Genomic DNA, 26581 nt, shown 5'->3' on the forward strand with positions numbered 1-26581 from the left:
TAACATATCTTTGTAGGAACCGTGTAGGGAGGCTGTATGAGTCACAGCTAGGCAGGGCCAGATTAAGAGCCCAGTGGGCCTGGTGCTGACAATTATGACGGGCCTAATTACAGGATCATATCGACCAAAAACAGTAAAAACTCCCAAGCGTCATGTATCTGATGGAGATGGTGCTGGAGAGAAAGAAAACAGCAGCTATAAGAAAACACATACCCTATGCTAATCTCTCACTAATTTATGTTTTCATCTTTCAAGCAAATCCATAACCCCTAACAGCAGTGTCCAGCCAAGCAGGAAGTCAATGGGCGGGGTAAAAGGGTCTGCCACTGACACAAATCACGTAACCTGCCAAAAGGGGCGAACATGCCCAAAAAGAGGACATGTCTGCCCAAAGAATTAGGCCAGCCTGGCATGAATGCATGTCAGGCTGCCTGCCAATCATGCAGCTGGCCAACAAAGGGCATACTATGCAGACAGCACCCGAGCTTGGCATAAATGCATCTAATGATGCGCTCGCTCAACGCTTTCTAGGGACTGTCCCCTAGCACTCACTTGTCCACTTGTCTCATTACCTTCTTACTAGCAGGTAGAAGCTCATGGTATATAGTCTGGGACAGAGAAAAGCGGTATGTAGTGAAAGGGAACATGCCACAGTGTTAGAGAGACCAACGTCTGCATTACCTTAAAGGATCACTATAGGGTCAGGAACACAAACATGAATTCATGACCCTATAGTGTTAACACCACCATGTAGCCCCCCTAGGCCCCTCATGCCTCCATTAATATAGCATATTACTGTATTCAAGCCTGAAGCTGTAACTCTGCATGCTGTTAGACTCAGAAAAACAAGCAGTCTGCTGACATCATTAGAAGTGGTGGCCTGATCCAATCACAGTGCTTCACCATAGGATTGGCTGAGACTGACAAAGAGGCAGATCAGGGGCAGAGCCAGCATGATTCAAACACAGCCCTGGCCAATCAGCATCTTCTCATAGAGATGAATTGAATCAATGAATCTCTATGAGGAAAGTTCAGTGTCTGCATGCAGAGGGAGGAGATACTGAATGTTTAAATGCATTTTAGGCAGCCATGACCCAGGAAGGATCTCTAACAGCCATCTAAGGAGTGGCCAGTGATGTTATCACTAGGCTGTAATGTAAACACTGCATTTTCTCTGAAAAGACAGTGTTTACAGCAAAAAGCCTGATGGTAATGATTCTACTCAACAGAACAAATTCAATAAATTGTAGTTGTTCTGGTGACTATAGTGTCCCTTTAACTATATTCATTGTCAGCCAGTCCACACAAGTTTTGTTCCCATGCATCCCTCTTAAGTTTCCATACTTAAGTAAGAGTATGTGAAAAGTAGTTAGGGCTGCCACCTTTCTTGGAAAAACATACCGGCCTTGCTAATTTGCATAATTAAATATGTATGGGTGACATCACATGATGTAAATCACAAGGAGTGACATAAGAGAAAATGCTGTAAAATCACCCAAAAAACTACTTAGTTTGATTCTGCTTTATAGATGGATACCTCCCAGTGCCCCTATGTCTCCCAGTGCCCCAATGTGTTGATTACTCCAGGTCTCAGTGTTCCTATATATCAGTGTCTCAGTGCCCCATGTCTCCCAGTGATCCTATGTATCACAGTGTCTCAATGCCCCATGTCTCCCTGTGTCCCCATGTATCCCAGTTCCCCATGTCACTAGGACACTAGGAAGACAGGGAGACCTGGGGACACGGAGACACCAGTGACACTGGGAGACTAGGGGACTCTGGCTGGGACACATGGGGACACTGGGAAAATAGGGGATACTTGAAGACATGGGGACACAGACACCAGGGACACAGACACTAGAGACACTGGCTGGGGGACATGGGGACATTGAGACATGGGGGCACTGGGAGACATGGGGACACTGAGACACCAGGGCCACAGACACTAGGGACACTAGCTTGGAGACATGGGGACAATGAGACACTTGAGGCACTGGGAGACATGGAGGCACTAGGAGACATGGGGACAGTGAGACACTGGCAGACTGGGGGCACTGGGAGACTAGGGGTCACTGAGACGCCAGGGACACTGGCTGGGAGACATGGGGACACTGAGAGACATGGGGACTCTGTGTCCCCATGTGTCTCTGTGTCATAATGTCTCCCAATGTCCCTTAGTGTCTCAGTGTATGTCTCCTTGCAGCCTTTCCCCCCATCCCTTACTTCCCTGAGCTGTAGGCTGTCTCTGCAGGGTGGGAGTTGCTGTCTGGACTCTCTGTAGCTGCTCCCCTGCGGATCAGTGATTAGAGATAGGCAGGGAGGGATATGCTGGAACTTCCTATCCCTGCCTCTCTCCATACACAGCGACCCCTACTGGCCAGTGCTGGTATTGCATAGTAATCTCTTGTTTATACTGAGAAAAATACCAGCATTTGTATTGCCAGTATCATTGTAATATTGGAACCAGCCAGGCAGCCTAAAATACTGGCTGTGCCAATAAAAAAAAGCCAGGTGGAATCCCTAAGAGTAGTGTGTAAAAAAAAAAAAAAAATGTAAAAAAAAAAATTTTTTTTTTCTTTTTTTTTAAATCAATGGGCCTATTCCATGGGCCTGGGCCTGGAGCTGCAGCTCCATCAGCCCCTATGTTAATCCGGCCCTGCAGCTAGGGGAGGTGTGTTTAGGGTTCTACAAATAAAGTGATTTAACGCCCTAATGGCAGAGAACGGAGCGGTGAAACAGGAGCGAGCTTCCCATGAACCGCAGCTGGCAATTTGCAGCACACGTGCGACATGCACTCGGACGCCAGCTTTACAGGGTACAGTGTATGTATACATGCTCATACAATTTGTTGGCAGTTTCTCCATTAGATAAATGGTATTAATCCTACATAGGATTGACTAGACTGGTGTTTAGTGGAATCTTCTGGGCATTTTGCAGTTCTGCCTCAGTGTTAAGAATCAACAAAAAGAACTTTACTAATTCTCCTTTATTCATGTTGTGTTAAATATTTGCACTTTCTTCCTGATGGAGAAGTGAGAAAATCTCCCCCCACACCGTTCTCTTCAAGAGACGTGCATATATTTTTTAGATTGCACAATCCAATGAGATGTGAGTGCTGCAGTATGAAAATAAACATTTATTTTACAAACAATCTGCTATTTGCTTTATGAAAATAACTATTGCTTTTACAAAATACTTTTTTGTAAATGTTCTCCCCTTTTCAGTACCATGCTGCTGATCACCACTCTAGCACATGATTGGAGTTCCTGTCATAGGTTGCTTTCCGTACTATCTGACACATGGGGTTTCCGTACTATCTGGCACATGAGGTTTCGTTTAGCTGAATTGGTGTACTATAGTGGGTTGCAATCCGGATCTCAAAACTTTTAGGCTAGTATATCCGTTTATGACATGGAGTGATTTACCGGTTACACAACTTTGCTTTAATTTCCACGATCTCAGAATTTCACTACTCGCGATTTCCTGCTTGATAAATTGTTATGGTCTATGGGGGATATTCACTACACAACCACAACCGCATTTGCCACATTCATATTTACTTACAGCAAACCTGTTTTCATCCCACGGTACATCCTAAGTTAGCTGTGGCTGGCTGTCAGGGTCGTAGGTGTCCACTAGTTGTAATTCCCTCTGGCTTCTTTGCCTTAGATTAGTGGTCCTGCGAGGCCAACACCCATCCTCATACTCGGAGGTACTACGCCCCTCGGGCCAAATCATAGTTAGTCGCCTCGCATTGTGGCATAGAGAGGGCCTCACTTGTCACTCCCATTCTATCTTATGTTTAACTGTCACCGAGAGGCCAACACCCCGCCACAACGCTCAGTGGCCACGTTATCCCCTCGCGCCAACTCATAGATAGAGCCTCTCACGCCGCTTGGCATCTAGCAGGGCCTCACCTGTCACCAAACCTAGTCTTAATTGTTTCACCTTTTTTGGGGGCTTTAGCTAGTGTGCCAGCACACACACACACACACATGCTCAAACTCACACAGGCTCGCACTGGGTCCCGTGGGCTTTGCATCAACTCGTATTTCTATTACCTATTCCCGGGCATGCTCCATACGGCCGGACCACCTGGTCTCGGTCGTGCTTATTCTGTACTTCAGTTACGGTCGGCCCTGCGGTACTTCCTCGTTCACCTCACATTTCCATACGCATTCATCAATTCCGTCCTCTCTTACGCTACCTTTTCTCCCCTCTTAGTTAGCTGTGGCTGGCTGTCAGGGTCCTAGGTGTCCACTAGTTTTTACTCCCCAATGGGCTTCTCCGCCTTAGGATAGTGGTCCCACGAGGCCAACACCCGTTCTCATACTCGGAGGTACTACGCCCCTCGGGCCAAATCATAGTTAGTCACCTCGCATTGTGGCATAGAGAGGGCGTCACCTGTCACTCCCACTCTATCTTATGTTTAACTGTCACCGAGAGGCCAACACCCTGCCACAACGTTCAGTGGCCACGTTATCCCCTCGCGCTAACGCATAGATAGAGCCTCTCAACGCCGCTTGGCATCTAGCAGGGCCTCACCTGTCACCAAATCTAGTTTTTAATTGTTTCACCTTTTTGGCATTAGCTAGTATGCCAGCACACTCACGCACGCACACACGCACTCACATACGCGCATGCTCACACACACACATTGGGTCGCTTATGCTCTGTTTCTTTGTCTCTTCACGATGTGGAGTTTCGGATACTCCTACCTTCTTTTCGTGTCCTGGTCTCTTCCTCGCTTCGCTGCGGTTCTCGCAAGTCCACCTTTTCCCTCCCCGGCAGCCTTTCGGACAGCTGAACTCGCAACGTCTGTCTGCCTCCACGGGTTACGCTGTTGCTGGAGGGGGCCCTGATTTAGCTTTTCTCCGCTACTTTTGTCTATGGGGCGGTTTCGGATGGCAACTTGGGTACTTGGTGTCCGCCGCTCTGGCTGGTTCCGAGCCAGATTTCCTGCATCTTTTTCATACGATCTCTCCTGTGCCTCCTGTACGCTTTCCACATGGCTCTACCCGCGGCCTCTCCCTTAACCGCTGCTGTTCCCTGCGTTTCGCGGACTGCTCGTGGACTGCCAGCCTTGTTAGCTCGTGGTTGCACTCACGGTGCATGTGTTAGAGCCTTCTTCTCATTTGAGGCCTTTTCTGTTACTGTCTCTTTTTTTTTTTTTTTTTGGTAAATTTTGGTTTATTCCATTTTTTCAAGTTATATATGCAGAGTTAACTGTGGACACGCAGGTCCGCTGATAAAATTTTTCAGAGTATTTCCTGAACATGAAGTAGACATAAAAGAAAAATAACCGTGGTGACGTGCAAGTCACCCAACATCTGTCAGCAAATGTTTCAGGTAGGGCTCGCAGGTCCTACAACATAAGTGAAGGCGGGCCTTGCCCCTTAACGAGTGGTCTCGAAAGCTATTCTGGGAACTCTACTGTAACTGGTGTTATCCCTGACCTGTGACTTGGTATTTAGTGAGATACGGTTCACTCCCCTAGGGAGTGTCAGTGTGACGTCTCAGTCCTACAGGTGCAGGCCTAAGGTCTACATTGTCGGTGGGTTTTGTCACTACTAGGCCGATCTTGGTGTTAGGTCTCAGGCCGTGCAGGGAACCCCTAGTATGCGTCCCTCGCTATATCGGGCGCCCATCTGTCCAGGTTCTCTGCGTCTGCCTACCCTCTCTGCTGTGTCGCCTCTCCGTTTATGGGTACCCCCGGGGAGAAGGGGGGGGCGGTGTGTGTTAAGAGGAGGGGGGAGGGAGGGAGCTAGTTTCCGTATTGGGTTGGTTTGCTTTATCCGCCCTGCTTGATTGTGCTTTCGTGTTCCGGGTTTGATGGTATGTCGTCAAGTCAGGCGTCTCAGTCAGTCAACAAGTCTCGGAAGTCTGCTCTGGTCGTTGTCAAGATCCAGTGTGTCCAGATTGTCATATACGCCTGTGTCCTCCCCTCTGCCAGCAGGGAGAGCTCCTCCATTGCCCTCAACTCCTCCATCCGTTGGAACCATGTGTCTAGAGGGGGTGCACATTGCCTTTTCCAGTAAAGAGGGATCAGGCTTTTGGCCACATTAAGTATCCGGATGGTTAGGGATTTTTTATAGGTGGACATTTTAGTCGTAGTGTGATGGATCAGGAATGTTGCAGGATCTAAGGGTAGTGGGGTATCTGAGAATCTCGTGATGATCTTGTGTATGGCTGTCCAGTATGGTCGGATGATCGGGCATTCCCACCATATGTGGAGGTATGTACCTGTGTGTGTGGTGCAGCGCCAGCATGTGTCGTCTTTCGTGGGGTCGTATAGGTGTGTTTGGAGTCGTGTGCGGTACCAGAGGGCTAGGATTTTGTATGCAGTTTCTTGCGTCCCACTGGACGGTGCGCAGTGAAGTGAGAGGGTGCAAATTTTGTCCCACTGGTCAGGTGTGAATGTGGTGCCTAACACCGTTTCCCATTTCCCCATGAAGCTTGGGGGCGGCAGCCTCCTCATCCGCATGATCATTTCATAGAGCGTTGATAGGCCTCTGGCCAAAGGGTCCGGGTCCATGCACAGCTCTTCAAAAGCTGTGAGTGGTCTGAGGGTGTGCCTGTTTTGAGTAGCTTCCCGTACGAACCCTGCTAGTTGTCTGTACCTGAATCGCGTCATAAATGAGTGATTGGGGGTTCCTGTCATGGCCTCCAGCGTCCTAGTGTGGCCGTTGTCCAGGGTGTGGCATAGCCTCGGTATTTCGTGCTTCAGAAGTAGAGCCAGCGACCTCGGTTCTCTTCCTGGAGGGAAGGCTTGATTGTGGACCAGTGGCAGCATTGGGGATGGTGTGGTGGTGAGCGAGAGTGGCGTTGCCATTGTGTGCCACACCTGCATGGTAGCTTTGATCAGGGGGTGTGGGGCTGCCAGTTGTCTACCCTGTTGGGGGTCCAGCCAGGGGAGGACTGCCATCGGTCTTCCTACTAGCGTCGCTTCCACGTCCTTCCACAGTTTCTGCACCTCTTGTTTGGTCCACTCAGTATCCTTTGGATATGGGTGGCCCTGTGGTATCTCTTGAAGTCTGGCAGGGCCAGACCTCCTTTGGCTTTCGGTAGTGTGAGCACGTTGTGTTTAATTCTCGCCTTTTGTTTCTGCCATGCGAACCCAAGGGCGAGTGATCTGAGGGAGGTGAAGAAGGCCTCCGGGATGGCCTCCGGGATGGCCTGGAGTTACTGTCTCTTTTGATTTGTTGTCTGCGACTGGTTTGTCGCTTCTTTTGCCATCTCTTACTTACATCAACTCTACCTATCAGGATTACAACTTCTCATGCTGTGCAGGTTTATCATTCATACGCAGTTTTCATGTCCGCATACCAGGTTAGTACCTTATCAGATTTCCCATCTGCATACAACTATTTCACTTACTATCAGACCTATTAGATGCCTGTCCTTATGAACCAGGCACCAACCTTTAAATGTAGGGTAATAGCTGCTTGATCCAAGGATAAGTCTGACTGCCATTCTGGGGTCAAGAAGAAATGTTTTCCCTAGCTTGTTGCAAATTGGCAGTGCTTCAAAATGGGTTTATTTGCCTTCTTTTGGATCAACCGCAAGATTTACTCTCCCTAATCTAGCCTCACAATTCACAGATATCCTCACATGGGCCAGTCCTCACACTACAACATACTTACTATTCTTTGGTTCATTGATCCTGAGGCTAGAGTTATCCTTCCTACTTTTCTGGTCACACATCTAGGATAGGGTGGTATCCATGGCTTCAATATAGTTCATTTGTCCATATATTTAATCTCCAGGCAATGGGAGTTCTCAGCATCCCCCCTATATGTACCACGTACCGCCAAGACTTTCGACAGGCATTTACCATATAGCTAGGCAATTAAGGTTTTCTTGACAGTTGTTGATTGTTCTATGATTCCTGGCATGTATACATTTTTGCCCTCTTTTATTACAGGCCTGCCGCGATGTCGGTTCCGGCACACCTCAACCGACTTATTTCCCCCTTTACTATGCTACTCTATACAGCCTTATTTTCCCCTCACACAAATGTAAAGGCTTGGCCTGCAGTTGTGGGAGGGGCATGTTACCCTATTTAACCCCCCCTACTCACCTTCAGCCGCCCCGTTCGTGATTTTAGTGATTCGCATGTCCCACACCCTTCACTCCCTCTATCTATATTTTTATTACACCTCATGGGTGGGCCCTCTTTTATTACAGGCCTGCCGCGACGTCGGTTCCGGCACACCTCAACAGACTTATTTCCCCCTTTACTATGTTACTCTTGGTACGCTTCCTATACGGCCTTATTTGCCCCTCACACAAATATAATCTAATAATAACAGGAAAATAATTAATCACTCTGCTCTATATAGCACTTCATAACTTCTGCATCAAATGTCCCAACAAAAATAGAAATTGTAACTTTACAATATAACAGAAATATACATCCCTCCATTACTACCGTATATCAGAAACACGCATTTTACGTGACTGGTATATTGTATATTTCTATGATTCTTCCAATGCATGCTGGTAGTTTTAAATGATTTATTTTTATAGTATTATTATTATTGTTACTGATTAGTCCCAGTACATGGGCTCTTCACAGGAAACAAACTACTTTCATTTCGGAAAGGAGTTACCAGTTCTGGCAAAGTGCCTGTTCTAGTCTTGGCATAGTCTGCAGGCTTTTGATCATGCATTCACCAATCCTGTGGCCTGGCTTTGGACCAAGAAGCCCATTACTTACTGTTTGTAGTTTTAACCCTTGCACATAGTTTTCTTTACCCCTAACTATGATTGATCATTCATGGCATGGTAACATGTACTGGGAGGTATCAAACTATAGATGTGATACAAGCAAGATGACTGTATTGGATGTTGGTTCTTTTTGGAAATGAAGTCTAAGCTTGCCTCGGTAGCTGTGGCCGGATTTCTAATCACAGTATTCTTTTTTAGCCATCAGAGCCATTCTATGCCAAGTAAGTGGGATACCAAAATCTCTGCCTTTGGCAGACAAAGAATTCTGGGAAATGCAGACCAATAACAGTGAGAGAAACAGTAGCTAATGCCCTGATTATGAAACATACATCTGTTTTCTATAGTTGTAGCTATCTTTTAAATTATTGACCCTTGCACTTGCTTAAACAGTAAACTAAATTTACAGAATTGTGAAGCAAATCACTCCCATACCTTGGAGAGACAAGCAATTATGACTGTCAATATAAAATGTTCCTTGAATGTACCATTCGTCATTTGTACATATTGGGATATATGTACCGAAGTGTCTCAGACAGTTCTGCACTTTATCACAGTTTAATAAATCTGTAAAATGTGTTTTATTTCACTTTTCTATTTCTATTTCTAAAATGGACATTTTTGTAAAAAAAAAATAAAAAAATGTCAAAGTGTTTTGTGTGTTTTACAGCCATTTCCTTTGGTGTCCTCATCCCGGTGGCTATTGAAAAGGGGTGAACTCACAGCCTATGTAGAGGACAATGGGATTTTTTCAAAGAGAACCACCAAGCAGCAGGTCTACTTCTTCCTCTTTAATGATGTGCTCATTATTACAAAGAAGAAAAGGTAATGTTATCCTTTAATTTCTGTTCATGAGATGTGTCTCCTGCTTTATACCTCTATCATAAAAGTTACAATTAAACTAACTATATTAAGGACTTTGTCTACAATATTAAATATTAAATGGGACATGTCTTAATTGCTCATTTTCAAACCTGATTCGCCTTAAATATTTATTTTAACTGTTACCTTTAAATAAGTGGGAATCAAATACTTAGGACGAGATAATTTATTAAAGCATTCAGTATCTTGTCCGTAAGATGATACATTCACACAGTTAACATTTCCTTTAAAGTTGACCCAGAAATGGTAACCGCATTCAGAAGTAGTTTAACTTTTTTAGTAGTGAGGTTAGTGAATCTTATTTCATTTTCCTCAATAAATCACAGTCATTCTTTACATATTTGTTCAAAAACAATGGGTGGTGAAAGCCGATCTTTTATCCCACCTTTAAAGGAACACCAAGACATTGGGACTACAAATGCTATTGTGTCCTTGTTCCCAATTAAATCAATCACCCCTCTCTCAACCCCACCCCCCTTCACTGTGCTTGCGATTAAAAATAATAAAATAAAGGATTTTACTAACCTTTTTCCAGCGCCAAGGCTTTTTCAGTGCTGCAACCTCAGTGCCTCCTTCAACGTCATAGAGGAGGCACTGCTTCGTCCATCATTGGTCCAATCCAAGGCTCTTCATAGAGGAGAAATGGGGGCCTGGTGTGCATGCTTGGTGAGCCCAGGCATGCATCCAAGCTTCCTCAGGAAAGCATTAAAACAAGGCTTTCCTATGGGGGCTTCCACATCAGGTGACTGAGTTTTACCTGGTCTGTGCCCCAGAAGATGACCGAGGTGGACTTAACCTATTTCTAAAACAAAAAATGCAACATTGCAGTGTTAAATGGACAGGACCATTGCATCCAGACCACCTTATTGAGATGGAATGGCCTGGGTGACTGTAGCAATTCTTTAAATTATGATGAACAAAATCACTGCTTAACTCCCTTCTTTTCTTTTCTTGACCAACTTCAATTTAATCCGTAGTGCATAATCTGCTCTTTCTGTGTTGCATTAAATTATTTATTAGTCTGTAGTTTTTAAAGGGATGAAATGTATTAATTGTAACTGTTTGTAAAGGATCTGTAACATTTGCGTTCATCAATAGCAATTTAAAATGTTACTTCTAGTTGTGCTTTTAATTGAAAACACACTATTTCTGTGATTTTCATTTTATATCAAATACCAGTGTGTTCTGACATAGCCGTTCAATAAATCTGTGGTCACAGCATGAATGTGAATGTGCACACAGTAAACCATGATACGATAATGCCCAGGTCACGTTTGAAAGCAGAGGTACATTTGGATATACTTGTCTCCACTGCACACTTGCTGCACACACGCTGATTAGTAGCCATTTGAAAGCCATGCAAAAGATTGTTTGTCTCTATTTTCTGCACTGAAATGATTTCCTTTTAGAACAGATGGCACGGTATGACAGGTGAGGAACTGGTCTGCATGATACAGCTATGTAGATCCCTTGTACCTACGCCTGAAACCAGATATGTGTGACATTAATGTATTACACAGTACTTTTCTGCCATTCTATAGTCTTGCTAGCTGGTTGTCCAGTGCATTGTGTAGACACATGTATTTACTAAAACAAGTTATTCATTAAACTCTAAACCTACTGTAAAATTAACATTAAACCAATAAAGGTTTCGTATTTCATGCAGTTTTCGTACTTTACTGCGTTGTTTATGTTTAGCAGACTCTCATTCTGCTAACAAAGGTCATTTAAACCCAATATCTGTTACGCATCTACAACCGCCAAAAAACACCAATGCTAAATAGTTTGATAAATGTTGTCCTGAATTTAGAAATACCCAATGTTAACATGCTTTTTTTTTTTTGAAAGTTATAATGCTACAAGTACAAGTAGGACATTGCTGTTTCAAAGTATATATTTTTTAAAATGTATCAATAGTGACATTGTAACACTGCTATCTGTCATAAACCCCTGAATAGACAACCAAAGGTATTCAAAGTGGGGTATGTCCAGTGTTTTTTAGTAGCCACTTAGTCACAAACACTGGCCAAAGTTAGCATTCATATTTGTTTGTGTGTTAATAATGCAAAAAACTATTATGAATGCTGACTTTGGACAATATTTGTGACTAAGTGGTTACTAAAAAAGACTGAACATACCCCATTTTTAATACCTTGTGGGTTGTCTTCTTTTGCAAATGGTATGCCATTATGGGGGTAATTCTCATTCCTGGGCTACCATATGCTCTCAAAGGTAACATAATCAGCCTGGCACATTTTAATGTGGAAAAAAAGGAAAATCAAGCCTTATATTTAACCCTGTTATACTTCTGTTATACTTGGTAGGCTTTGCTGAACACAAATATTAGTGTTTCAAAACAGTAAAACGCATCACAACAATGATATCATCGGTGAAAGTGCAGTTTGAGTGTAAAAAAATGCAAATAAATGTAACTTTCACTGACAATGGTTTGAAACACTAATATTTGTGTTCAGCGAAGTCTACCGAGTAAAACAATACGCCTCATGTACTGGTTTTAGGGTGTCTTGGAAAGTTACATGTTTAAATATAGTGCTAGCAAATTAAATTCTCTGGACTTTCAGCCTGGGTTGTCAGGCAGGTCCCCCAAATTGCAATCAATAAAATGACTTAATTATCAAAATATGGTGCAAATCTCTAACGACATTGTATCTGTATATAGATATAATATATGTATATATATATATTATTTTTTTTAAATGTATTAACTTTAATTTTTATATTTAACTTTTTTCACCAGCAGGGGGACTGCCTGTCAGTTCAGGCCCCTGCAGGCAGATGCCTGGATGCCCATTGCGGCCATGTGATCGCTCTTTCAGAGCGATCACATGGCCAGCGGGGGCCTAATTTGCAGAGGGGGGACTGTCTGGGCTGTCAGGCAGTCCCTCCAGTGGAGAAGACGACGGTGGGGGAAAGGCAGCGATCAGTTAAGTACATAGGATTACCTCGGACCTACTAGGTACATCCAATGTCCTGGGGGGAGGGGTTTTAATTATAACCATGTGGGTCAACCCGGAAGTGATCGCTCCATGGGAGCGATCACCCGGCGGCTTGGCAGTGAGGGGGGTTTTGCAGGATGCCTCGACATTGAGGCATCGCTGCAATACCCTTAGAGAGACTGGAAGCGATCATGATTGCTTCCAGCGCTCAAATGTGCCGCGGACGTATCAGGTACGTCAGAGATCGTTATTAACCAGTTTTTGTCAGACGTACATGATTCGTCTACGGTCACTAAGGGGTTAAAAGAACACTATAGTGTCAGGAATACTAGCATTAGACTGCTGCTGTGGCTGTGTAGGTCTACGGCCACCTTTTCAGTGGAGTGAAGAGGTTTTTTTAGTTACCTTTTTTTCCACCCCAGGGGCTTGCTCCAGCCAATTCAGTGCTGTCCCATAAGAAAATAATGGGAGGCAATATGCAGAGCATATTATTATTATTATTATTGCCATTTATATAGCGTCAACAGATTCCGTAGTGCTTTACAAAATTATGAGAGTGGGGTTCAACTATAAAAAGGACAATTACAAGAAAACTTACAGGAAAGATAGGTTGAAGAGGACCCTGCTCAAACGAGCTTACAGTCTATAGGAAGTAGGGTATAAAACACATTAGGACAGAAGATGGCAATCAAACAAGGTGGGAGTGAAGCAGAGCTTGAAGAAAGAGTAAAGTGCTGCCTTTCATGAGAGAGCAAGCGACAGGTATGTAAAGTAGAGGTTACTCTGGGAGGCCATAAGCTTTCCTAAAGAGATGGGTTTTAAGGCACTTCTTAAATGATTGAAGACTAGGTGAGAGTCTGATGGAAGTAGGCAGGCTATTCCATAGGAATGGAGCCGCCTGAAAGAAGTCCTGCAAGTGTGAGTTGACCGTACGGGTACGAGCAGCGGACAGCAGAAGGTCATGGGCAGAGCGGAGAGACCGAGAAGGGGCATACCTATGGAACTTTGAAGAGATATAAGAGGGGCTAGAATTGTTTAGTGCTTTATAGGTATGGGTTAGCACTTTGAATTGACTCCTATAGGACACAGGAAGCCAATGTAAGGACTGACAGAGGGGTGAGGTGTGTGAGGACCGACTAGAGAGGAAAATCAGTCTGGCGGCAGCATTCATTACAGACTGTAGCGGGGCAATAAGGCTTTTGGGAAGACCAATTAGGAGAGGGTTACAATAATCCATGCGGGAAATTACTAGAGCATGGACAAGATCCTTGGTAGCATCTTGCGTAAGAAAGGGGCGGATGGAGGCTGTGTTTTTAAGATGGAATCTTCAGGATTTGGCAACATACTGGATGTGAGGCTCAAAGGTGAGGCCAGAATCAAGTATGATGCCAAGACAGCGCACTTGCAAGGATGGACTTATGTGGATACCACTAACTTGAAGGGAAAGCGAAAAAGGAGGATCAGTATTAGGAGGAGGAAAGACAAGGAGCTCAGTTTTAGAGAGATTGAGTTTCAGAAAGCGGGAGGACATCTAGTCAGAGATGGAAGAGAGGCAAGCAGTGACACGTTGCAAGATGGTAGGGGAGAGGTCTGGGGAGGATATATATATCTGGATGTCATCAGTGTACAGGTGGTATTGGAATCCAAATTAGGTAATAGGTTTCCTAAGAGAAGCAGAATAAAGAGAAAATAGAAGGGGACCAAGGACAGAGCCTTGGGGGACTCCAACCGAGACAGGACGAGGGGAGGAGGTATCATTAGAAATGGAGACATTGAATGAGTGTTGGGAGAGATAAGAGGAAAACCACAAAAGGGCAGAGTCACAGAGACCAAGTGATTGAAGAGTTTGAAGAAGGAGAGCATGATCAACGTTGTCAAAGGCAGCAGAGAGGTCAAGAAGAATTATTATGGAGTAGTAGCCTTTGGATTTTGGATTTAGCTGCGATTAGGTCGTTAGTAACTTTGATAAGAGCATTCTCAGTAGAGTGGAGAGGGTGAAAGCCAGATTGAAGAGGGTCAAGAAGAGAGTTGGAAATGAGGAAGTAAGACATACGGGTAAAGACAAGTCATTCCAGAAGCTTTGAGGAAAAATGGAACAGGGATATGGGACGATAGTTAGAAGGGGAGGATGGGTCAAGAGATGTTTTTTTCAGGATAGGTACTACAGTTGCATGTTTAAGGTCAGCAGGGACAATGCCAGAAGAGAGAGAGCAGTTGAAGATGTGTGTTAAGGAAGGCACAAGACAGGGAGAGAGAACTCTGATAAGGTGAGATGGGACAAGTGGTGGTGTTTGGGTACCGAAGATCGTTCGTGTACAGAGAATTTTTTCCGCAAAAATTTCGTTCAACTTCAGAATTGTTCGAGAACAGGAACGTTACAGTTCCGAGGTTCCACTATATATATTGTGGCAGGATGGCCAGGCTCTTCACAATAAACTTCAAGTGCAACAGTCAGGATAAAATAGTACTGCAGTTTATTGTCACTTTCCACAATTTATACAAGGTTGTGCTCTCCCACAAAATAAAACAAAAAGAAAATAAATCCTACTCCAACTTGGAGACTTACTAAACAACAGTATTACTAACTATCCAACTGGCCAGCTAATCTAGTTCCCAGTTTTAAACAAAATGAAATACAGCACTTTTAGCAGGTTTCACACAGTACCTTTTTCTCAGAGTCTCAGGCTTAACTGCCTCCTCTCTCCCAGCTGTTAGACTCCCTCATGTCTTCAGAGGCTAACCTTTTAAAACCCTAAGGCAGGATTTAAACATATGCAGACTTGGTAAGACTATCTAGTGGTATACGGCATGTAAGTTTCAGCATTATTGGGTACACAGAGAAATTATAACGTTTATACGCGGCAGAACATAAGAACTAACTACGTGTATCTAAGCAAGGTGAGTTGGTTACGTTAACCCAGTTGAGCATTTAGTAGTTAAATTATGGATTAAACTCGCATATACGAGTGGATTTAGGGATGTCAAACGCTTATGGTGCGTGTTAGGCACGAGAACAATATGATAGATACTGGCTAATGATACCTAGGCTATGACATAGTTCGTTACTGACAGTTGCATTTCCTAACCATTACGGCCTGGACTCGTACTGTGCCTCAGCTGCAGGAACACACCTATGGTCAACATAAAACATGCTTGTTAGTCTTAGAACATTCTACAACTTGTAGTCTGCATAGCTGATTAGTGAGATGGTCAGGCATTGCTCTAGTCTAGTTAGGCCTGGACTAAATTACTATTATGCTAGCCTTAGAGTATAAATCCCACATATGTATAAGTTGTGTAGTAACAAAATTATAAACGTTCAAAGTAAATCGCAGGTTAAAGATAAGTAAGTCTTTGATGCTTCTGCCTCAGTTCAAGACATATATTAGACATGCTGCAAAGAGGAAGGCCTCTTGAACTGTGATGCAAATTAACGAAAACTTCGGTGGTATGAAGAACGTGTAGTTAAAAATGAGTATGCTTAGGTAAAAAGAGTTCTCACATACATGCCCGGGCACAGGCTATGAGAGATTTTGTGGGTCAGTTCCTGAGAGGTCAGCCGACGCCCAATCTGGAGGCTGTAGGTACCCGTCTGGTGGGCACATTGGGGCTGATTGCTGACCAGGGTGCAACCGATTGCCCTCTCCCACTCTTGGCTCGTCGTGAGGCCGGCGTCTCGTAGCCCTGGTCTCGGGGATCTGTGCCGTTGCTGTGCGCCACCGGGCTTCCTTCCCCAATGTGTGCCATGCTTGCTGTGTTGCTGCCGCTAATCCAGCGGCCGCTGGTACGTGGGTATTTGCCAGGCTTGGGTCCCGCTCCCGGTGTCGGTCGCGGTGGAGCGGAGCTGCGTCGGTCCGGGGGTGGGAATCCTCCCTTGCCCCGGGTCTGTAGGAGAGCTGGTGCTTGTGGTCCACGAGCCTGGGAGCCTGTGTGGTCCAGGGTCGCCCCATAAGGGGTGGTGCGGTAAGATGTGTGTAGTCGCTTACGTGGTCGCTGAACTGCTTTCCGCCTGTGTGGCCTGCACCGTCGGGTCAAACCCTGTGTTGCTCTCAGCCCGGGAGGGCCTTTGCTGTGGGACTTCGGAGTGTGGGTTGTGGCATTGCCCTGGTAAGAGTCCCCAAACCTCCGTCCGCCGCTGGCTCCAACCTTAGTAGGCGTTTGTCGGTGCGGGATTTCACGTTGCATGCAAGCCTCCAATTTTGACCAGAATCTGTCGAAGATTTTATCAATAGCAGGTTTCACCCAGTACCTTTTTCTCAGAGTCTCAGGCTTAACTGCCTCCTCTCTCCCAGGTGTTAGACTCCCTCATGTCTTCAGAGGCTAACCTTTTAAAACCCTAAGGCTGGTTAATTACATTCACCTGGTTGATAACATTCAAGGGGTGACTCCCCCCAATTAACCCCATCATGCTGGGAATAGAGATCGCTCCAATCTATTACTCAAATAGAAAGCCTCTCTGACCTTGCCACATATCCTCCCCCCCAGCTTAACACTGGTGTGTGAAGCGGCCTTAGCCGAAAAGTCATGCACTCTAGATAATGCATCCGCGTTAGCATGCAGTAGACCAGCCCTGTGCTTTACAAAGAATTTAAATGGTTGCAGAGAGAGGAACCAACGGGTGACCTTAGCATTCTTGTCTTTATTGTTCTGCATCCACCGTAGTGGAGCATGGTCCGTGATAAGGGTGAAAGATCTGCCCAACAGATAATATTTCAAGGTTTCTGTTGCCCATTTAATGGCTAGACACTCTTTTTCTACTGTCGCATAGTTTTGCTCTCTAGGCAGTAACTTGCGACTTAGAAATAGCACTGGGTGTTCTTCATCACCAATCATCTGAGATAGTACCGCCCCCAGGCCTACATCGGAAGCATCGGTTTGCAAAAAGAAATGCTTCTTAAAATCTGGGGCTACCAAAACGGGTTGCATGCATAGAGCTGTACGCAAATCTGTAAAAGACGTTTCTGCATTATCATTCCATTTTACTGTATCTGGTGCCTTTGCTTTAATCAAATCAGTGAGAGGGGCAGCTCGGGTTGCAAAGTGGGGAATGAAGCGTCTATAATATCCAACTAATCCTAAGAAAGCTTTAACCTGTTTCTTTCTTAGAGAGCGTGGCCAATTTTCAATTGCCTCAACTTTAGTCATTTGCGGCTTTACCAGTCCTCTCCCTACAGTATAGCCAAGATATTTGGCTTCCATACAACCAATGGAACATTTGGAGGGATTAGCAGTAAGACCAGCTTTCCTTATGCTGTTTAATACTGCTTCTACCTTTTCCAAATGGGAGACCCAGTCTTGGCTATAGATGACTACATCATCTAAGTATGCTGAAGCATACCTGGAGTGAGGTCTTAGCAGTTTGTTCATTAACCTCTGAAAGGTTGCTGGGGCTCCATGAAGCCCGAATGGTAAGACCGTATACTGGTATAGACCCTCAGGGGTCACAAACGCAGTCTTCTCTTTAGCTGATTTTGTCAGCGGGATCTGCCAATATCCTTTTGTTAGGTCTAGAACACTTAGAAACCTGGCCTGTGCCAGTTTCTCAATAAGCTCGTCCACTCGGGGCATAGGATAGGCATCAAATTTAGAGTGTTCATTAAGTTTTCTAAAATCATTACAAAAACGCACTGACCCATCTGGTTTAGGTACTAAAACTATGGGGCTAGACCACTGGCTATGTGACTCCTCAATAACTCCTAGTTCAAGCATTTTTGCTACTTCCGTTTGTATCGCCCCCCTTGTGGCCTCAGGAATTCTATAGGGCTTTAATTTTACTGTAATTCCTGGTTCTGTGATAATGTCATGGCAGATTTCACTAGTTCTGCCAGGAATGCTAGAAAATACATCTTTATTTCTGGATATCATTTCTTTGGCTTCCATCTGCTGTTCAGGGGTGAGATCAGCGCATATACCAACGTCAACAATTGGGGATTTGTCTACAGCAATCATACAGCTTTCCCTATCCTTCCAGGGCTTTAATAAGTTTATATGGTAAACTTGTTCAACTTTCCTACGATTAGGCTGTCTAGTTTTATAGTTTACTGGCCCTACTTGTTCAATAACCTCGTACGGGCCTTGCCAATGAGACAGGAGTTTGCTCTCAGCTGTGGGGACAAGTACCATCACTCGGTCCCCAGGTTGGAAGGACCTTACTACTGCCTGACGGTTGTAGATAACCTGTTGGCTCCTTTGAGCTTCTTCCAGGTATTGCCTGACTATTGGAGAAATTTGTGTAATGCGCTCTTTGAGTTGATCTACATAGTGAATCACATTCTTTCCAGGTACTGTTTGTTCTTCCCATTCTTCCTTTGCTATATCCAATAGACCCCTTGGGTGTCTACCATAAAGGAGCTCAAAAGGGGAAAACCCTACAGAAGATTGGGGAACCTCCCGAATAGCAAACAGCAAGTATGGTAAGAGAGTGTCCCAATTTTTCCCATCTCGACCTACAACCTTGCGCAACATGTGTTTTAGGGTTCTATTGAATCTTTCTACTAAGCCATCGGTTTAAGGATGGTACACTGATGTCCTCAAGGCTTTTATTTGCAATAATTGGCATAGCTCTTTCATTAGTCGGGACATAAAAGGGGTACCTTGGTCGGTTAAAATCTCTTTTGGTAACCCTACCCGAGAAAATACCTGGAGCAATTCCTTTGCTATGGTTTTGGAAGCAGTATTGCGAAGTGGAATAGCTTCTGGATAGCGTGTGGCATAATCCAATACAACCAGAATGTACTGATTACCCTTAGCTGACTTTTCCAATGGTCCCACCAAATCCATAGCAATTCGCTCAAAAGGGGTTTCAATTATAGGCAATGGGATTAGGGGTGCTCTTAAGTTAGGTTTTGGGGCTGCTAGTTGGCAGTCTGGGCATGAGGAACAGTACCTCTTGACCTCTTCATATACCCCAGGCCAGAAAAATCTCCTTAGAATCCTTTCCTGAGTTTTTTCAACCCCCAGGTGCCCCCCAAATAAGTGAGAATGAGCCAGATCTAACACCTTCCTTCTGAAAGATCTGGGTACCAAAAGCTGTTCAATCTCTAGCCCCTCATCTTTGATAACTCTATAAAGCAAGTCATTTCTAAGAATGAAACGGGGATACATCTCTCTGGATTTCCCATCAACCATAGTACCATTAATTTCTATAACTTGGTTACGGGCATTTTGCAATGTTAAGTCATTAACTTGTTCCCTTCCAAATTGACCTGAACCAATGCCCAAGTCCTCAATATCAACCTGTTGTAGGGTTTGGACATGGGGTTCAATCAATATTTCAGTTGAAGGTGTGGAATTAGTACTTGGACTAGGTAAGACCACACCTTCATTACTCTTCACTTCATTAATCAAAGCCATTTGTAAATTCATAGTTCCCCTATGCTTATCTTCCCTTCGTTCACGCCTTGACTTGCGCCTTTTACATTGATCATAAAACAAGTCAGGGTGTGTAAATGGAAAAATACATAGAGGGCTCTCACTTATGGATTCACCCTGGGTCTGAATAAGGCTTTCAAAGCCTGGGAAATTGCGCCCGAGAATAAGAGCATGTGGCAATTTAGGCACAACAGCTGCCAATACTGGGTATGTTTGGCCAAGACAGCCTATTTTTATCGAGGTAGTAGGGTATGATATAGTACAGCCATGCACACAAAGTAGCTTAACCTTCTTTTCTGGGATCAATTGAGAAGGCTGAATCAAACTGCTTGTCACTAGGGTAATGTCACTACCTGAATCCACAAGAGCCATGGTTGCCTTCCCATTTAACAAAACAGTTTTATCATATATGCATGTTTCAGTATGTTTCCCCACCAAACAGATCAGTCCACAAAAGTCCTCATTTACAGAATTATACCCACATTCCATAGGTTCTTGCAAATGTGGACACACAGCCTTTATGTGTCCTAGCTCCCCACACTCAAAGCAGGTAACTGGGGTTCTCCTGGTCTGTATCAAAGGCTTTTGAATTGTGCCATAGTTCAAGGTCTTTGAGCCTGGAATCAGTCCTTGGTTATGTTGTACTGCAGGTGGTGCTGTAGATTTTAACTCTCTCACTGCTGTATATCTTTCAACCAGGGCCACCATTGAATCATAAGTGGTAGGGCTACCCTGTCCTGCCCACTGTCGCAGACCATGGGGTAATCCTCGCAAGAACCGATCCAAAACTAATGTCTCAATTATTTGTGCAGGTGTTGAACTCTCTGGTTTTAACCATCTCCTTGCCAGATGAATCAAGTCAAACATTTGTGACCTGGGTGCCTTCTGTTCCTGGAATTTCCAATTGTAGAACCTTTGGGCCCGGATCACCGGAGTCACGCCAGTCCTTGCAAGAATCTCTGCTTTAAGAACCTCATAGCTTGCAGCCGCCTCTTCCTCTAGGTCAAAGTAAGCTTTTTGAGCATCACCAAGCAGAAAAGGTGCAACTATGCCAGCCCATTGAGCATGAGGCCATTGCTCTCTGATAGCAGTTCGCTCAAAAGCAATGAGATATGCTTCCACATCATCTTGCGGCGTCATCTTTTGCAGATACTGATTTGCACGTATTGGCTTTGAACCGCTACTTTGCTCCTCTCTGGTAGTTTTTGAGAGTTGCTGCACAATCTCCTTCAGGACAGTCCTGTCCTCTTGCTGTGCCTGCAACACAGCCCCCATTTGAGCAGTTATCAGCCGGTTAACTTCCTGTTGCACTGTGGTAGCATGCAGCAAGGCCTTTAACACATCCTCCATGTTAATACAGGGTTCAAACAGCTAATCCCACTACTGACACCACTTGTGGCAGGATGGCCAGGCTCTTCACAATAAACTTCAAGTGCAACAGTCAGGATAAAATAGTACTGCAGTTTATTGTCACTTTCCACAATTTATACAAGGTTGTGCTCTCCCACAAAATAAAACAAAAAGAAAATAAATCCTACTCCAACTTGGAGACTTACTAAACAACAGTATTACTAACTATCCAACTGGCCAGCTAATCTAGTTCCCAGTTTTAAACAAAATGAAATACAGCACTTTTAGCAGGTTTCACAAAGTACCTTTTTCTCAGAGTCTCAGGCTTAACTGCCTCCTCTCTCCCAGCTGTTAGACTCCCTCATGTCTTCAGAGGCTAACCTTTTAAAACCCTAAGGCTGGTTAATTACATTCACCTGGTTGATAACATTCAAGGGGTGACTCCCCCCAATTAACCCCATCATGCTGGGAATAGAGATCGCTCCAATCTATTACTCACATAGAAAGCCTCTCTGACCTTGCCACAATATATATATATATATATATATATATATATATATATATATATAATTGTATTCTGATTTGTGCATCCATTTAAAAAAGAAAATTTACTTCACTATTATTTTAATAATATTAAAACCCAATAATTGTAATACTAAGTTAAAGCATGTGTTATGTGTTTTGAAAGGGCTCTACAAAGCACATAATACAGTTCACTGTGTACTTATGTTTGTGTATATTTGCCCCACTCCTTTTGGCACCAGTAGTGTTAAATTGTGAGGGTGGGACACTCAGAGATTAGGATCTTAGCCAATGTAAGTGCATGAACAATCTTTACCTCTTGTCTTGCAACATCCATATTCAATGCTATATTTCTTTTGGTATCTTCATGATTAACCTGTCCTAATGTGTTTTATACCCCACCTCCTATAGACTGTAAGCTTGTTTGAGCAGGGTCCTCTTCAACCTATCGTTCCTGTAAGTTTTCTTGTAATTGTCCTATTTATAGTTAAATCCCCCCTCTCATAATATTGTAAAGTGCTACGGAATCTGTTGGCGCTATATAAATGGCAATAATAATATTAATAATAATAATAATAATAACCTTCTGCCACCCTTGGCAGCTAAAGCAAAATATCTTCATTTTCATGTTCCAATGACCTATATTAGTCCAGGGGCTTGCCGAACAGCATGAATTTATCCAGGTTTCTCTGCAGTTTTTTGTGGAAACCCTAAAATAAGCATTTGATTAGTTGGGTTTTCCTGTAGCATGTTTACAGGAAATAGCCAAAAACAGATCTCTGAAATTCCTACTTTAATTCTATGAAAGGGAAGCCAGCTTTTATAAACTTTATACAAACACACAATCAGTATTTACTAGAGGACTAGCTATGGTTTATTCATTAACCCTCACGTGAATGTCCTCAACTTGGCCTGCTTACATTTAATTCATAGAAAAAACAATCTAAAATTTGAGACAGAGGTGAGATGGACAAGTTTATTAAAAGTTCAAGGCTTCATCTTTAATTTTAGTAGAGTCCTATCAGCAATTCTTCCTTCCTAGGCTGATATAATAAGAACCAGTAAGCTGTCAACTAATCGATTAATCATCTGCCAATTAATTAAACTATGACAGTATGAGCTAGGTGAGTTAGTTCTATTTGGAATAAATAAAATAAATGACATAATTTTCCCATAATACATGTATGTCCGTTTATTTATCATTTTTTATTAAGATTTTCCAAAGTGCAGTTATTACACATCTTACACGACACTTGGTACAAAAGATGCATAAACAAATATTATGGTCTATATAAGAAAAAGCATAATCACTGTGTGAAGTAAAAGCAATGTTAAGTAACATAAGGTATGCCATATATAATACATGATACAAAATAAGTCATAATAGGAGCCCGAGGTCTCTATAACAGAGAGTAACAATGACAATCAGGGTTATTTACTAAAATTCGAATTCAATGTGAATTCCAGTTTTAAATTAAAGATCATAGTAGCCAAACTGAAAGCAGTGGTGAATTAGAGATTTGTTTATTTTTTACCTTAAATTTGCTATTTGTTGTGTAATAAAAGTTAATAAACAGATTTAAATACAAACAATAAATTACAAATTGTATTTAAAATAAGCTCACTGTCACTAGTGTTTTGGTGAACACCCAATGCTCATAGAAACCTACTTTAGGAATGAGTGCTTTAGCATCGTGAAGAATGTGAATGTTTTCTTTTTAGGTTTAGGGTAAAGATACAATACATTTTCAGAGACATGTTTGAGATGAGCAATATGAGTATCAATCTTTTCCAGAACCCTTGAATAATTGAGTAATCCAACCATCTCTGCCTCAGTGATGTAGATACAGGGGTCGCAGCTGCGACCGGGCCCGCCACTCCAGGGGGCCGGCCGCCCTTCGGACCCCTGCGGGACCGGCACTCGCGATGTAACCACCAGGGGGGGTCCATGGATCAGTTTTCGCACCGGGGCCCCATGGATTGTGTGTACGCCCCTGCTCTGCCTGACATCTCAAGCACTGATCAGTCACAGCAAGGAAGAGTTTATGCAAAAAGGAAACCATCTAGTAATTAATTTGTAGTTTGTTTCTATCATGGGAGTGCTCATGAAGTTTCTGTGAGCAAAATAAAATATATTTTTGCAAACAGCAGTGGAACACCCATATACAAACTCAGCAGGCCACAAATGGGGAAGATTAATCAAAAGTTTTGCAAGTAGATGTATAAACTCCTGTGTGGGGGGTTAAATCATCTCTATGGGAAAGCTCTCCATGCAGAGGGTGGAGACGCTAAACGTCAGTGCTCTCATTGTACAGCACTGACCCAGGAAGCATCTCCAGTGGACGTTTGAAAAGGCAGTGTTTAACCCCTTAAGGACCAAACATCTGGAATAAAAGGAAATCATGACATGTCACATATGTCATGTGTCCTTAAGGGGTTAAATGAAAATTCCTGCAGGGACTGACTATACTTCCAGAAAAACTACATTAAGCTGTAGTTGTCCTGGTGACTATAAATCTGACTATAATTTAACACTAAAATTTGGGACAATTTGGAGTCAGTCTGTCTGTCTATCTATCTAGTAATATTTCTGTGATTGAGCAGTCTATTTCTGAACCACTTAAATAGTCTGCCAAATAGATTGTCTGGCACTTACCCAGATTTGTTCAGTGATTCATCGGGAAAGAAGTGACTGAACCAGACCAGTGCTGTTTCAAGCCTTCTGTGTAGTAAAGTTTAGAAGTCTGGACCAATTTCTTTCTTTTGTTTGCAACTATATATAGTGTTGAATTCCTATTGCTTTGTCTTCTCTCCACTTGATCTTCACACTGTGCTGCAAAATCGGCCTACTGGGTGATGATGTATTAGTCTTTAATTTATTGCTATACAGTTCTATGCTACTCAGTTAGCATAGCCTGTTTTACTGCCTGTTTCACATGTTGTAGTAATAAATATGTAGCAAATTGTGAATTATCCATTCTAGACTCTAGAATTATAGTTAGAAAAACTTTGTAGCAAAAAATGTCATGTTCAATTTTAGATTGCTTTATAATTTTTTGCCAGTCAGGCATCTGGTATATATTAAGTACAGCATTGAAGTGAGGATTTAATTAATAAAGTTAACAAATTAGCATTATACCATAGTTCTATAGTTCATTCCATTGTCTTCTAACAAGACCCTGTTTATAGGGAAAAGATCCATTCACAGGAATAATATTAATGATAATACCGATGGGTTTATTCCCTAATTCAGGGGTAGGCAACCTTTGGCACTCCAGATGTTGTGGCCTGCATCTCCCATGATGCATACCAGATTTTATGGACTACATCTCCCACAATGCTCTTACAATCATGCAAGCAAAGCATCAGGGAAGATGTAGTCCACAATATCTGGACTGCCAAAGGTTGCCTATTCCTGCCCTAAACACAGAGGTAAATAAAAAATGTAAAAAAACTAAATCCGCGAAATAACCCAAACTGAAATAAAATCTACAACTCAGCCAACTCTGATAATTTGAATTAAAACTAAACGGTCACTTCTCTATAAGTGACAGTTCCAGTTCCCCATTCCCTAAATCCATTAAGAATAAGAGTACTCGGGTGGGTACTCCTGCGGAGGAATGCATAAAATGATTGTATGTCTGCAGCTCGTCCATGTGATATAATCCTCACATGATGCTTTTGGTGTGCTGAAATATCTTCTAAGTAATGCCTTACAAGTGCATGTGTATTCATCATTCCTTTCTTAGTGCCATATGTGAGCATTCTGACACTGAGGGTTACTTTAATTTGCATAGTACTCTGCCTGTGACAGCACAGCCAGGAATACAGTGTAAATTATAAAATACAAATTACACAGATTTCTTTTTTTTTAAATTGTGCAATTTCAGTTTTTGGGTTATGCATAAATCTCACACGTTGTCACAACTGATTAGTGACTAAACCCCTTGTTTTAAAACGGGTAGTTATGATCTGAGTCTGTGACGTTCAGCAAGTCAGTTTATCTCCCGCAGCCACAATGGCCAAATTGAATGGGGAAATTATAATGACAATTATTATTATTATTATATTATTTATAGAGCCCAGTCAAATTCCGCAGCGCTTTACAATGGGTGGACGAACAGACATGTAGTTGTAACCAGACAAGTTGGACATACAGGAACAGAGGGGTTGAGGGCCCTGCTCAATGAGCTTACATGCTAGAGGGAGTGGGGTAAAATGACACAAAAGGTAAGGATAGTATTACACTAGTGACAGTTGCAGAATAGGAATCAGTTGGGAGCTATTAAGAGTTTAATTGATACGCTTTTACGAAGAAGTGGGTTTTTAATGATTTTTTGAAGGAGTGGAGACTGGGTGAGCATCTAACGGAGGAGGGAAGCGAGTTCCACAGGAACGGTGCAGCCCTCGAGAAGTCTTGAAGGCGAGCATCAGAGGTGGGAGTACGGACAGAAGATAGACGTAAGTCTTCAGCAGATCGTAAGGGCCTAGATGGGACATACTTGTGTATAAGGGAGGATAGATAGGTGGGAGCAGCATTATGTAGACATTTGAAAGCAAGAACCAGAATTTTAAATTGAGCTCTATATTTTATAGGAAGCCAATGTAGGGACTGACAGAAGGGTGAGGCATGGGAGGTGTGGGCGGACAGGAAGATGAACCTCGCCGCCGCATTCATTATGGACTGTAACGGCGCAAGTTGGGAGCACGTAAGACACTGAGAAGCGGATTACAGTAGTCAAGGCGAGAAAGTACAGTGGAATGGACCAACA

General features: G+C 43.3%; 1 protein-coding gene across 1 annotated transcript in view; it reads left to right on the forward strand.

Moving 5' to 3' along the window:
- Positions 1 to 26581, forward strand: part of ARHGEF26 (Rho guanine nucleotide exchange factor 26) — a 168276-nt gene that overhangs the window by 99984 nt on the left and 41711 nt on the right. Inside the window, exon 11 of the mRNA XM_063442565.1 lies at positions 9398 to 9552. Coding sequence (XP_063298635.1) covers positions 9398 to 9552 — 155 coding nt within the window. The remainder of the gene's footprint in view (positions 1 to 9397; positions 9553 to 26581) is intronic.

The sequence above is a fragment of the Pelobates fuscus genome, chromosome 2 (assembly GCF_036172605.1).
Source record: "Pelobates fuscus isolate aPelFus1 chromosome 2, aPelFus1.pri, whole genome shotgun sequence".
NCBI classification, from domain to species: Eukaryota; Metazoa; Chordata; class Amphibia; order Anura; family Pelobatidae; genus Pelobates; species Pelobates fuscus.